Genomic DNA, 12,486 nt, shown 5'->3' on the forward strand with positions numbered 1-12,486 from the left:
GTCCTGACAGAGGACCAATCGGAGGCCCGGAGGGGAGGGGGTGTGGCAAGAAGACCCGGACCAATGGGAACCGGATCCCGGAGAAAGAGGCGGGACCTGAGGGGAAGGGACCTGGACTTAGGGAAGGGGGCGTGGCCGGGAACTAGGGGAAAGGTCGTGCGCGTAGGCTGGAGCTCCCGCGGTGGAGCTCCTCCCGAGCCTTCTAAACTTTTCCCAGCGCTTCTGCAAGTCGCCATGCTTGTGTTTCACCACCCACCCCGGCCTCTTATGTCTGTCTCCCCTTTTTCTTCTTGCCATGTCGCTAGTCCCCTGATCATGCCTCTAACGTTCCCCTATATCCGTCTTCCCGCGTCCATGTCCCTAAATCCCCTCCACGCGCCCTTGTGCTCTCCTGATCCCCTAACCCCCGTGCCCCGTTCCCCCTCCTAGCCCACGCGCCTTGTCCACTCCATGCTCGTGTCCCCATGTCCCTTGCTCCCTATAGATTCTTGTGCTTATGTCTCCCCCAACCCCAGGTACCCCCCATGTCCCAGTCCCCCGTCCTTTTCCTATCCGTGTTCCCGCGTGCTTTTGTGCCCCCGGTGTCCGCGTCCTCACGGCCGCTAGAAAGGCACGCGCAGCCGCGGTGGTGAAAGCGGTTCCTTTATTCTGCCCCAGGCAGGCTCACAAGTACACGGGGAATCCGCCGATGGCATCGGTGCTCTGCACGACCATGTCCGCCAGCAGAAAGTAGATGCCTGGGGAGCGGAAGGCGGGTGGGGGCCCTTGGGCGGGTGGGAGCCCCCAGGGCGCCCTTGCCGGGGATCTGCGGGGGTCGGGAGCGGAGTGTGCTGGGGAGTCCCGGGGGAGGGGGTGGCGGCCGAGAGTCTGCGGTGAGGGGGTCCTCTCCTCCACCCTCTTCCCGCTGTGCAGCTTACCCGCGAGAATAGAGAAGGGCAAAGCCAGCCACCCCGAAAAATAGGACCACGAGAAGAAGACGTCGTTTTTCCACGCGTTCTCCACGGTGTAGCCTGTCAAGGCCAGCAGCAGCAGCAGGCCTGGGCCCCCGCGCACGCAGTGAGCGTGGCCGGGGCCCAAGAGGGAGGGGGGCGCGGACCCTGGCCCCACCCAGACTGCGTCCACGCCGGGGCCACGCCGCCTCCTCTGGGTCTCCGGCCCCTCCTCCCACTCCCCTCTCAGCGCCTGAAAGCTTGACGCGTGAGCCCCTAACCCCGTGCAAGCGGCAGGCCCGCCCTATGCCTGAGGGCCCGCTGCCCTCTCACCGCAGAGGAAGAAGATGCTGCTTGTGGTCTGGCCCCGCGCGTCGCCCTCGTGGCACTGGATCCGCAGCCCCATCACCAAACCCACGATGCCGGAGCCCGCCGCCAGCACCATGTACGCCCCGGTCACCGCCAGCATGGCTGGGGAAAGGGGGCGCCTCAGCCCTGCGCCGGCCCCTGGCCACCACCCCGACCCGCCGGTACTGGGCGGGAGCAGAGTTGACAGTTTGGATGGGGACTTGGAAGTTACTTCATGAGGGGCAGTTAATGTCACAACAGGGAAGCAGGTCCCAAAGTGGGGATTTGTGGTAGTCTCTGTCGTGGAGGAGCAGGTGGGCCTGAGACTGGAGTGGAAGGGGTGAGGGTGGGGGCACCTCGGGATGTGCCCAGCTGTTGTGCCAGCTGTGGTCTGTGCTGGGGGCTGTCTGTCCAGTGGGGGACACCTGGGCGGGCCGGGCCTCACTCTGGCAGGGGATGTTGGAGCAGGTGCCAGCATTACACTCCTGCCACAGGCCACGGTGGCCCCCAGGGTAGCGTATCCAGTAGTTGGTGGCAGTGGAGAGAATCATGAGGATTTTGGCCAAGAAGCCCAGCAAGATGCCCCCTCTCTGAAGGCTCCGCTTCACCCCCATGCCAAGGAGGCTGCTGCCAAGGGCCACACATGGAAGATTGGCCAACACTCCTCCCGCCCCTAGACCCCTCTCCCAGGTCCTGCAATTCCTTGAGATCCCCTCCCACATGTCTCTCCATATCTGACTGCACCCCGGGCACTGCTGTCTGCGGACCCCTTCTTCAGGCCCTCCCCAAACCTCCTTCCAAGACCTCCTTCCCCCTGGCCTACTGCTCTTCATGGGGGCCTTAAGACCTTACCCCCAAGGAGTCACCGCTTAGAAACCTCCCTGTCTTTCAAAGATCTTCATGCCCCAGTGGAATGTCCCTTTAGCCTGTCCAGTGCCCTCCCTGCCTCCCCCATGCACACACCCACCTAAGTGACAAGTGACTCACCCCTAACTCCCAGGCTTCTTAGACACAGAGTCCAGAGGGGTGGGGGAAGGGAGACTGGGTCTCTGTGAGGCAGGAAGAGTTCCAGAATTCCCTCTCCCATCAGCCATTTAAAGGGATAACAACCCCCCCCCCCACACACACACACACACACACAACTCTTCTAGCACAGAGACAGCTCAGAGTCTAGGGGGAGCCAAAAGGCCATGACATGGTAGACCATATCCCTCTGAAAACTCTTCCCTTGATCACATAAGCACTCCAGGTTCCCAACTCTCTGACTGCCCTCTTAGATGCCCATGCAAACTCCTGCTCCCCATCCTCCCGATTTTCCTAGAGCCTCCATCCTGCACATTCCCACAAGAGGACCTCCCTCACCTCCACTGGTAGCCACCGATTCTCTGATAACAACCCAAACCATCTCCAGCCCAAGTCTCCCTCCCAGACCCCTGACAAACATATCCCAACTGAGCTCAATATCCCCCACCCAAACCAGGGATGACCCTGCTATCCCGCCCATCGCCCATGCCAGACGCCTGAGTAGTCTCCTTCCCCCTCCTGCCCATCACTCCACAAAGCCCTTGGATCCCTGAATCTGGTTCCTTCTGCCACCACCACCCACTCCTGCCCCAATCTTTCTGACTCCTTCCCTCTTTCTCATCTCATGCCCTGGTCGCAGTTACACCCGTCACGTTGCCAAACTTCTCTCTCCCTCTGGCTTCCCTGCATGCCGCAGAGGTGTCTTTCTGGCACCTAGAACTGGTGTCACCCCTCCCCAACTCATAACCTTCTCCTAGATCCCCATTGCCCCCAGGAGTGGCCTTAGGGGCCCTCCCACCTGCCTCTCCATCTTCATGCTCCACCACCCTGCATTCCACATTCCACCACAAAGCACTGTTTTCCATCCCTGAAAACGTCCAGCCATTCCACACCTCCACCTTTGTGTCCCTCTGCCTGGATGACCTCTCCTTGGCCCTCAAGAAGCCCCTAAAAACGCTCTCCCCAGAAAAGCTCACCTTCACCACCCCCAACAGTCTTTCTTCCCACCATCCTGGACTCTACCTGTGGTCTCAATTTCCCCAACCAGGACTAGCAGCCCTAGTGGGCAAGGCCCAGGTCAGATTACCATCAGCACCCCAGTGAGACCCAGCAGGAAAGATGAGCTCAGGAAAAGCCAACTGAAGGAGTAAGTGAATTAATGAAGTGGGCAAGGAGGACCAGAGTGAAGACCAGGGTGACAAAATCAGAGCAAGAGTGAGATGGAAAGATAAAGAAGAAAGAGAAAGGACAGAGAGTCTTGAGGTGGAAACAGGGAGAAAGATAAGGGCAAGAGAAGGAAAAGACATGGGACCATGCCTGAATCCACACCGTCGTGTGCGGGAGCTACCTGAGCACAGGTGGGGGTTCTGACTCCTTTCTGTGTGCCTAGTGTCCCCACCATGGAGCTCAGCTTATGTCGTGTCAGAATTAATCTCAGAATAACCAGATTCCAGGATGCCTGGGTGGCTCAGTGGTTGAGCATCTGCCTTCTGCTCAGGTCATGACCCCAGGGTCCTGGGATCGAGTCTTACGTCAGGCTCCCTTCAGGAAGCCTGCTTTTCCCTCTGCCTGTATCTCTGCCTCTTTCTGTGTCTCTCACGAATAAATAACTAAAATCTTAAAAAGAAAAAAGAAAGAATAACCAGATCCCAGCAAATTTTTGTTGAATGGATGAAGAAACAAATGAAGGGGTCTCAGGAGGGCTAGGGGTAAGGGCTAGAGGGAGGCCTGTGGGTGCCTGCGGCTCCTGACGACATCTTCTGTGACTACTGCTTCTTCCTCCTGGTCTCGCCTTCAGCTCACAAGGTGTCATAGCCAGGCCGGGAGGCTCTACAATAAGCACTCAGACTCAGGCTACCTGGTGTGGCAGAGAGAGGTTAGCGCTTGCCCCCACTCTGCTCTCTCAGACCCCAGACCGCCTCCAGTTCCCAGAGCAATAGTCACCTGTACAGAGAAACAGGACAGTCGAAACCCAGCCCAGGTAGAAGGACCAGGAGAAGAAGGTCTGGACCTGGGGGCTTTGAGGCTGGTTCCACCGCTCACTGGTATAGACCACCATGGCCACCATGGCAAAAAGGCCTGAGGATGCAGAGGAGAGACAGGGCTCAGCCCCTCTGCAGGAACTCTGGTCCCCAGTGCCCAAGTACAGCCCAGAGTCTACCTGCAGCAAAGGCTGTGACAGAGGAGACGAGGCGCCCGTGGCCTGGAAGGGACAGTAAGGGGATGAAGGACAGGACCAGGAAGATCACCGACACCAGGACTGACAGACCAGCCAGAATGGTGAGGCTCTGCGTCGCACGGATGTAGTCTGTTCGGAGGTGAGATTTTGGTGCCTGCCCCTCTGGCAGCCCACCGCCCCCAACAAGAGACCCCTCTCCCTTACCTGCTACTTTGTTATGAACCCCCTTTGGCCAGAGGCCCGAGTGAAATGTAAAGCTGGGCCCCATGGCCACGAACCAGAAATCCGTACTCAGAGCAATCAGGATGGACACCAGGCCCAGGGAGCCAGTGAGTAGAGCCAAGGACCGATAGGGCTCCATGTAGGTGAGCACTGGGTGTCTGGGTCCTGGAGATGAAGAGGCTGGTAACCTGGGCGGATGGGTCCTCTGAGCTCAAGAAAGAGACTCAAGACTTTAAAACCAAGCTGGTTTGGTTTTACACGAAGTTCCGGGTAACTGACTCTTGCCTTACACCCTCCCTTCCTGGTTGCCCTGTCCTCCCCCCGCAGAGGTCCGGTTCTCCTCATAGTGTGTGGTGGGGGAGGGTGTCATATCATCAGTGGTTTGGGTGGTGGTTCAGAACTTACCTCTGTTTTAGGTTCTATACCTCCCACCCTTGGAACCCTCAACATCAGAGGAGACTTCTTCCTGGAAGAGGTGTGAGAGGCTTGGGGGCCTCAGGGTGGAAGGTGACAGATGAGACCAGGGTGTGAGTTAAATGGGGGGGATGTGGCCAAAGGGGACAGTTAGGGGTTGTGTCATGCTTTCCTGTGGGTTCTGCAACCTTCCATTCTGGAAGAGGGGGCCCCAACTCTAGTGTCTCTGCGAAGGAGGGGCCTGGAGGCCAGGATGCTTGCAACTGAAGGCATAGAGGGCTGGAGGCCTGGACTTGGGTCCTGAGGAAGAGGCGAGCAAGCAGGGTCTCAGACTCCCGGACCCTGCCTGGAGCTTTTACCCAAGACAAGCAAACAGTGGAGAATCACAATTCTGAAAGTTTGTGGAGAGCATGACATGCCCACATCCTCCTCTGATGAGAGTTCACAGAGCTCTGCTTTGAGCAGGGCCTCCAGTGTGATGGGCTTCATTGCCAGGATCAGGGTGCCTGAGGGACACAGGCAGGCACACAGGACCCTCCCACCCTCCAAGCACTAGCCGCCTCTTCCCATACCAGCAATGGGCCCTAAGCAGTGCCTCACCTCACCAATGAGCAGGTATAAGGTAAAGGTGCCATAGCCCAGGTAGAAGGTGCAGGCCATTCCTCATGGCCTAGAAAAGGACCCCTGTCATGAAGCCAGCAGTCCCACAACAGCTGGTAAAATGGAGACCCAAGAGTGACTCAAGTGGCCAGGGCTTCTTCCATCTTCCATCATTGGAGACTCCAGTTTGCAGTCCCCCATCTCTCACCCAGACCCTCACCACTGACGTAACTGGCCACTCCTGAGAACATGTTCACAAGGACAGGCTCTCAGGGGCAAATTCAGGTCAGCAATAACAGGGGCCCCAATACAAAAATGGCGGTGCATATAACTCTAGTGAAGAGCAGCAGACAGGCTTCAGAAAGTCTGGGCCATGGGTGTGTGGTGAAGGGAATGTCAGGGCACGGAGGCCTTCTGTGATGTCTATCCCATCTAAGACCCAACCCCATTCTCATTCCCAAACCTAACCCCAAATTCAACCCCATCCATAACCCAGCTCTACACACAAACTCAACCCCAACCTGATTCCTAAAGCAAGCCCTATTTACATCATCAAGACCAGCTCTAAAGCCAGTCACATTCCCAACCCTAAATATGACCCACTCCTTAACCCCAGTTCCAACCTCTAATTTAATCCCATCCTCCAACCTAACCTAACCTTCAACTTCTTGGAGAAAGAAAACTCTGCCCCAACCCCATCTCCAAATCTAAGCTTAGCCCTAAACTCAAACCCATCCTCATCCCAAGAGACTTAACCCTATCCACATTCCCATCCCCATGCCAGATCACACTTATAGCCCACCCCCACTTTCTCATCCCCTACCTCACCCCCCATAATTCCTATCTCGACCCTACTCATTTTTCTCTCCATTCCACCTCCAGGCCCATGCCTGTAACCCTGTTTCATCTCCCTTTACTTTTGAGTTTGTTTCTTTAAGTAATCTTTACCCCCAATCTGGGGCTTGAACTCAGGACCGCAAGATTGAGAGTCACGTGGTCTCCCAACTGAGCCAGCCAGGCACCCCTCCTGTTTCATATCTGTAAATCCCACCATCACCACCACAGCATACACATACACAGGAGCACACACATGCACACACGTGGCCATACTGTGCTCCTGCAGGTTCCTTGCACTTGTAGGCATCACAGGCTGACTGCAGGCCCATGATCTTGGTGCCCACCAGACCATACACCTCAAACCAGTAGAATCAGACTAAGGCCGGCAGGAGAGCCCGAAGCAACTCAATGTGACATTGAAGATGCACTTGTCCTGCAGAACCTCCATCTTTTTTCTTAACAAGATGTGTGTGTGTTCTGAAGCTCTTCCCCAGACCTCAAGTCCCCAGCTCCCAGCCTCTCCCAGACTCAGGGAATTCCTTCTGAGGCCCCCACCCTGCAGAAGCTCTGCCCAGTCCTCAGGCTCACCTGTACCACCTAGACGCCTGGTCTTTATTCTATGGGCTCTGTCTCCAGACCTGAGGTCCCCCAGTGCCAAGGCTCCAGGCTCCACCCTCAGTCCAGGGCACTATTCCATAGCCCTAGCCCAATTATTATCTCCCAGGACATTGCTCACTTGGCTTGATCCAAAGTGTCTTGCCTTCCACCACTTTCCACACGTCCTCAGACCTCAACAACTCCAGAAACAAAGTCTGATGAATTTGCGGGACTCGGGGGCTCCCCTGTAGGAGGCCTCTGGAAATATTTAATTTTGTTTTGTTTTGTTTTGTTTGATTGAGGAGAGACTGCACACCAGGGCAAGGGGCAGAGGGAGAGGGAGAATCTCAGGCAGGCTCCACGCTCAGAGCAGAACCCAATGCCAGGCTCAATCTCACAACCCTGAGATCATGACCTGAGCCAAAATCAAGAGTCAGATGCCCAAACAACTGAGCTACTCAAGTGCCCCTGGAAATAGTGAATTCAATCAGCACTGCTTATAGGCCAGGCCTTGAGGAAACAGCAGTGCCCAAGGCACATGAGGCCCTCACCCTCACTGAACCTATAGAAAAGATGTGAATGCTGCTTAAAAACAGTTATTATGGAAGACACTCTCATTTCTACTGAGGCCTACTCCAACAATATTTAAGGCAGTCTATTATGATAATAAAAATGTACTAAATCTGTTAGTTTAGTTGTTGTCTAGTAGAATGCAGCTTAATGTATCTGCTCTGACATAAAAAATAACTCATTAGATGGAAACTCTCTGCTAAGAATAGTAAGCTGAGGGGTGCCTTGCTGGCTTAGTGGGTGGAGGATGTGACTCTTGATCTCCAGGTTGTGAGTTTGAAACACACAAGGGCACCTTGATGGCTCAGATCATGATCTTGGGGTCCTGGGATCAAACCCCACATCACATTGGGCTCCCTGCTCTGCTGGAGGCCTGTTCCCTCTCCCTCTGCCTGCTGCTCCCCCTGCTTGTGCTCTCTTTCTCTCTGTCAAATGAATGAATAAAATCTTTTAAAAAAACAAAACAGGGGGCAGCCTGGGTGGCTCAGCGGTTTAGCACTGACTTCAGCCCAAGGCCTGATCCTGGAGACCCAGAATCGAGTCCCAAGTCAGGCTTCCTGTATGGAGCCTGCTTCTCCCTCTGCCTGTGTCTCTGCCTATCTCTCTCTTTCTCTCTCTCTCTCTCTCTCTGTCTCTCTCTCTCTCTCTCTCTCTCTGTCTCTCATGAATAAATAAATAAAATATTAAAAAAAAAAAAAACAGGGACACCTGGGTGGCTCAGCGGTTGAGCATCTGCCTTCAGCTGGGTCGTGATCCTGCAGTCCCGGGATCGAGTCTCCCATCGGACTCTCAGACTCTCTGCATGGAACCTGCTTCTCTCTCTGCGTTGTCTCTCTCTCTCTGTGTGTGTGTCCCTCATGAATAATAAATAAAATCTTTAAAAACAAAACAAAACAAACAAACAAAAGCAGATTGATCCAGATGGGCGACGTTCTCCCAAGCAGCACTACTCTCTCCTTGCTGTTGTATTTGTGGTTACTTTTTTCAGCTTTATCAATTTTACAACAAGCACTCCCTCCTCTCAGTGTCCCTCTCTTAACTTCTCAGAGTTTAAAAAAGTAACGTAGGTTTTTTATACAGTGTGTCAGGATCTTATGAAATGTCTCACTATAAAATTAATAGTAATAAAAGTGTCTGCTACATATGTAAAACAGGAAATATATGTATTTTGTATATTATCTTTGGAAAAATAATGTTTTCTGGTTGTGTAGCCTATAACTCATAAAGTGATTATATGCTCTTCCACTTCTATTTTACTTTTTTGGTTTATTTTAAATGAAAAAATATAGGGGCACTTGGGTGGGTTGAACATCTGCCTTTGGCTTGGGTCATGATCTTAGGATCTTGGGATCAAGTCCCAAATCAGGCTTCCTGCTCATCAGGGAGTCTGTGTCTCTCTCTCCCTCTGTCCCTACATCCTGCTTGTGCTCTCTCTCACTCTCTCTCTCAAATAAATAAAATTCTTAAAAAAATAAATGAAAAAAAATATATATTAGGGGATCCCTGGGTGGCTCAGTGGTTTGGCGCCTGCCTTTGGCCTAGCATGATCCTGGAGTCCCGGGATCGAGTTCTGCAGGAGGCTCCCTGCATGGAGCCTGCTTCTCCCTCTGCCTGTGTCTCTGCCTCTCTCTCTCTCTCTCTCTCTCTCGCTCTTTCTCTCTCTCTCTGTGTCTCTCTTGAATAAATGAATAAAATCTATTTAAAATATATATATTAAATAAGCAGATTAATTATAAAAATATACATATATACTAAATCTCAATAAATATCATTAGGATAGAGCTCAACAAATATTTTTCTAAGATGATAAATAGTATCATTAATTGGCCTGAATAAATGTATTTTAAGCAACATTCTTTTTTTTTTCTTTTTTTTCTTTTTTTTTTTTTTTAATTTTTATTTATTTATGATAGTCACAGAGAGATAGAGAGAGAGGCAGAGACACAGGCAGAGGGAGAAGCAGGCTCCATGCACCGGGAGCCCGACGTGGGATTCGATCCCGGGTCTCCAGGATCGCGCCCTGGGCCAAAGGCAGGCGCCAAACCGCTGCGCCACCCAGGGATCCCTCTTTTTTTTTTCTTTTAGCAACATTCTTTTGAGTGATAATTCTAGCGGTGACCAAAACCAGATACAAATCTCCCTTTTGGTAACATTTACATTCCAGCTGGGGATAGACAAACATGGTGTCCATGAAAAATAGCATAACTGTGAAAAGTGCTGTAGCTAAGTAAAAGTAGGGAAGTGGGAGAGGAAGTGTGTTGTGATTTCAGATAAGGTGGCCAGTGGAATCTCAGCAAAAAGTAAACTTTGAGACAAAAAACTGACAGACACTTGGAAAAAGCCATCCAGGAAGAGGTGGCCCAGGCCTGTGCCAACATAGTGGCCAGCAAGGCTCAGAGAAGAGTGGGAAGCCAAACATTAGCCTTGACAAGAGATTGAGGGAGGAACTTCTAAATCCTTGGCATGTCCTGCCTGTTTAGAGTGTCTCTGATTACCTGGGGTCCTTGGGCCACACTAGATGGTATATACTGTCCATGTGGCATATGGTGGGGACCCTGGGCCATACGGTATCAGGATGACCCCTGGAGTAGCTAAGGTCAGCCACATGATTTCTCCATGCTTACAAAACTGCCTTGGACCCTGGACAGTGACACCCCTGGACACCAAGGCTCAGGTGAACTTCTCCGGGGCGCAGGACTCTGTGCATATTGTCATACATTGTTGGTGGAAGCAGTAAGTAAGCACTGTCTGTGTGACTCCGCTGGGAGAAGACGACTGGAAGCCCAGGCCTGGTCCCCTGGACACTGCCTGCAAGCCTCTTCATTTCGCTGCTTTTCATCTCTAACCTTTGGCTATTTATGATGATCTGTAACTATGAGTATAACAGCTTTCCAGTGGTCCCTTCTAGTGAATTATTGAAATTGAAAGTGGTCTTGGTCTAGTCAAAGAGCTAGCAGGGTTTGGAACATGTGGCACCTTGTATGGTCTTGCTAGACTAGCTTTTTTTTTTTTTTAAGATTCCTTTCATTTATTCATAAAAGACACACAGTGAGAGGGAGAGATAGGCAGAGGGAGATGCAGGCTCCCTACAGGGAGCCCGATGTGGGACTTCATCCCAGGACCCTGGGATCACAACCTGAGCCAAAGGCAGATGCTCAACCACTGAGCACTCAGGCACCCCTATAGACTAGCTTTTCATTGGAACAGAGGGGTGACATGACTTGAATCAAGCTTTAACAAAAATCCCTCTAAATGCTGTGTAAGGAATGGACTGTGGGGGTGGCAGGAGGAGGGTAGAGACACCAGCAGAGCTGGTTAGGAGGATGAGGCCATAAGCCAAGGGAGATAAGATCAGACTGGTAACTGGATGGGCAAGGAATCAAATTCTGGACACATTTTTAAGGTAGAGCCAAAGCTGCTTGCTGATAAATCAGATGTGCGATGTAACAAAGCAGCTGAGGATGTTCCCAACATTCTTGGCTGGAGTAGCTGGATGACAGTGGGGCAGGATAGGGAGATATGGGAGGAGTCAGTGTGGGACGTGGAAGAAACTAGGACACGTGAGATTTGAGATGCCTCTGCTCTTCCAGCGGATATTGGAGATGAGTCTGGAGTTGCAACATCATTATTATTGCTAGAATAAACCTCTATAAATATGATTACTGGAATAAGACTCAGTGAATATGACTCCTTAAATAGGCCTCAATAAATTATGATTAGAGAAGGCTTCAATTGCCATTATTAGTAGAGGAAGCCTCTATAAATATGGTACTATTGTTATTTGTGGATGCCTCAATAAACATTTCTAGGGAGTAAGCCTCTATTAATATGACAGTTTTAGCATAGGATGTAATTAATATTATTTTCTTTAAAGATTTTTAAATTTATTTATTTATGAGAGACACAGAGAGAGAGGCAGAGATACAGGCAGAGGGAGAAGCAGGCTTCATGCAGGGAGCCCGACGTGGGACTCAATCCCCAGACTCCAGGATCACACCCTGGGCTGAAGACAGGCACCAAACCGCTGAGCCACCCAGGGATCCCTGTAATTAATATTCTTATTATTAGAATTAGCTTTGCTAAATGGCCTTATTATTTTATGATAGATATCAGTAAATCTCATGGCAATTGGGTGCAGCTTATTGAATAAAGTAATGAAGAGAAGATCAAGGTCATGATGAATGGTGTGCAAAGAGGCAGGAGGGTGTGCAGATCAGAGATCTGGTGCTTCTAGATGGAGGGGGCCATCCAGGAGGGGAGGGCCTGTTAGGAATGCTGCCTGGAGATGCTGCGAGTGGACAGTGAGATCTTTTCTTTTATTGTATTATCCCACTGATATGATTCATAATAAGAAATATATATTTGGTCTTTGTACTATTCCTGGCACAAAGCTGTGGAATTTCATGGGTGATAAGGGCCTTGAAGGTCTATTTGTTACATTAATGAGGAGACTGGGGGGAGTGGGTTGCACTCCAGGGTAAGGGCAGGTGGCAGGGGAACCAACCAGGTGACTAGAGGGAGTCCAGCCCCCAACCTGGAGAGGGAGAGGCTGGAGACTCAGTAACCACCTGTGGCCAATGATGTACTCAAGTATGCCTGTATAATGAAGCCACCATAAAAACCCACTAGGACTGGGTTCAGAGAGCTTCCAGGTTGGTGAATGCATGCATAATGGGGAGAGTGGCCTCCTGGAGAGTGCATGGAAGCCCCTGGCCTTTTCCCCACACCTGGCCCTGCACTTTCCTTCCATCTGGCTGTTCGTGACTT

General features: G+C 51.8%; 2 protein-coding genes and 1 long non-coding RNA gene across 3 annotated transcripts; 1 reads left to right on the plus strand and 2 right to left on the minus strand.

Annotated features, from left to right (window-relative positions):
- Positions 1 to 137: 137 nt before the first annotated feature.
- Positions 138 to 3,936, plus strand: LOC140598990 (uncharacterized). Its single transcript, XR_012001527.1, has 2 exons — positions 138 to 729; positions 913 to 3,936. It is a non-coding gene; the product is annotated as an uncharacterized lncRNA (long non-coding RNA).
- On the minus strand, positions 664 to 1,891 carry CLDND2 (claudin domain containing 2). The gene is made up of 4 exons (XM_026013789.2): positions 1,723 to 1,891; positions 1,263 to 1,400; positions 918 to 1,037; positions 664 to 737 (listed from the first exon to the last, which is right to left on the minus strand). The coding sequence occupies exons 1-4, from the start codon at positions 1,889 to 1,891 to the stop codon at positions 664 to 666; spliced, it is 501 nt and encodes a 166-aa protein (XP_025869574.2).
- Positions 3,937 to 3,968: 32 nt separating the features above from the next.
- On the minus strand, positions 3,969 to 4,905 carry NKG7 (natural killer cell granule protein 7). Its single transcript, XM_026014270.2, has 4 exons — positions 4,684 to 4,905; positions 4,462 to 4,608; positions 4,245 to 4,379; positions 3,969 to 4,158 (listed from the first exon to the last, which is right to left on the minus strand). Exons 1-4 carry the CDS (start codon positions 4,838 to 4,840, stop codon positions 4,100 to 4,102), a joined length of 498 nt encoding a protein of 165 aa, XP_025870055.1. The 5' UTR covers positions 4,841 to 4,905; the 3' UTR covers positions 3,969 to 4,099.
- Between the last annotated feature and the right edge of the window lie 7,581 nt (positions 4,906 to 12,486).

This window comes from Vulpes vulpes, chromosome 1 (genome assembly GCF_048418805.1).
Source record: "Vulpes vulpes isolate BD-2025 chromosome 1, VulVul3, whole genome shotgun sequence".
In the NCBI taxonomy this organism is placed as follows: domain Eukaryota; kingdom Metazoa; phylum Chordata; class Mammalia; order Carnivora; family Canidae; genus Vulpes; species Vulpes vulpes.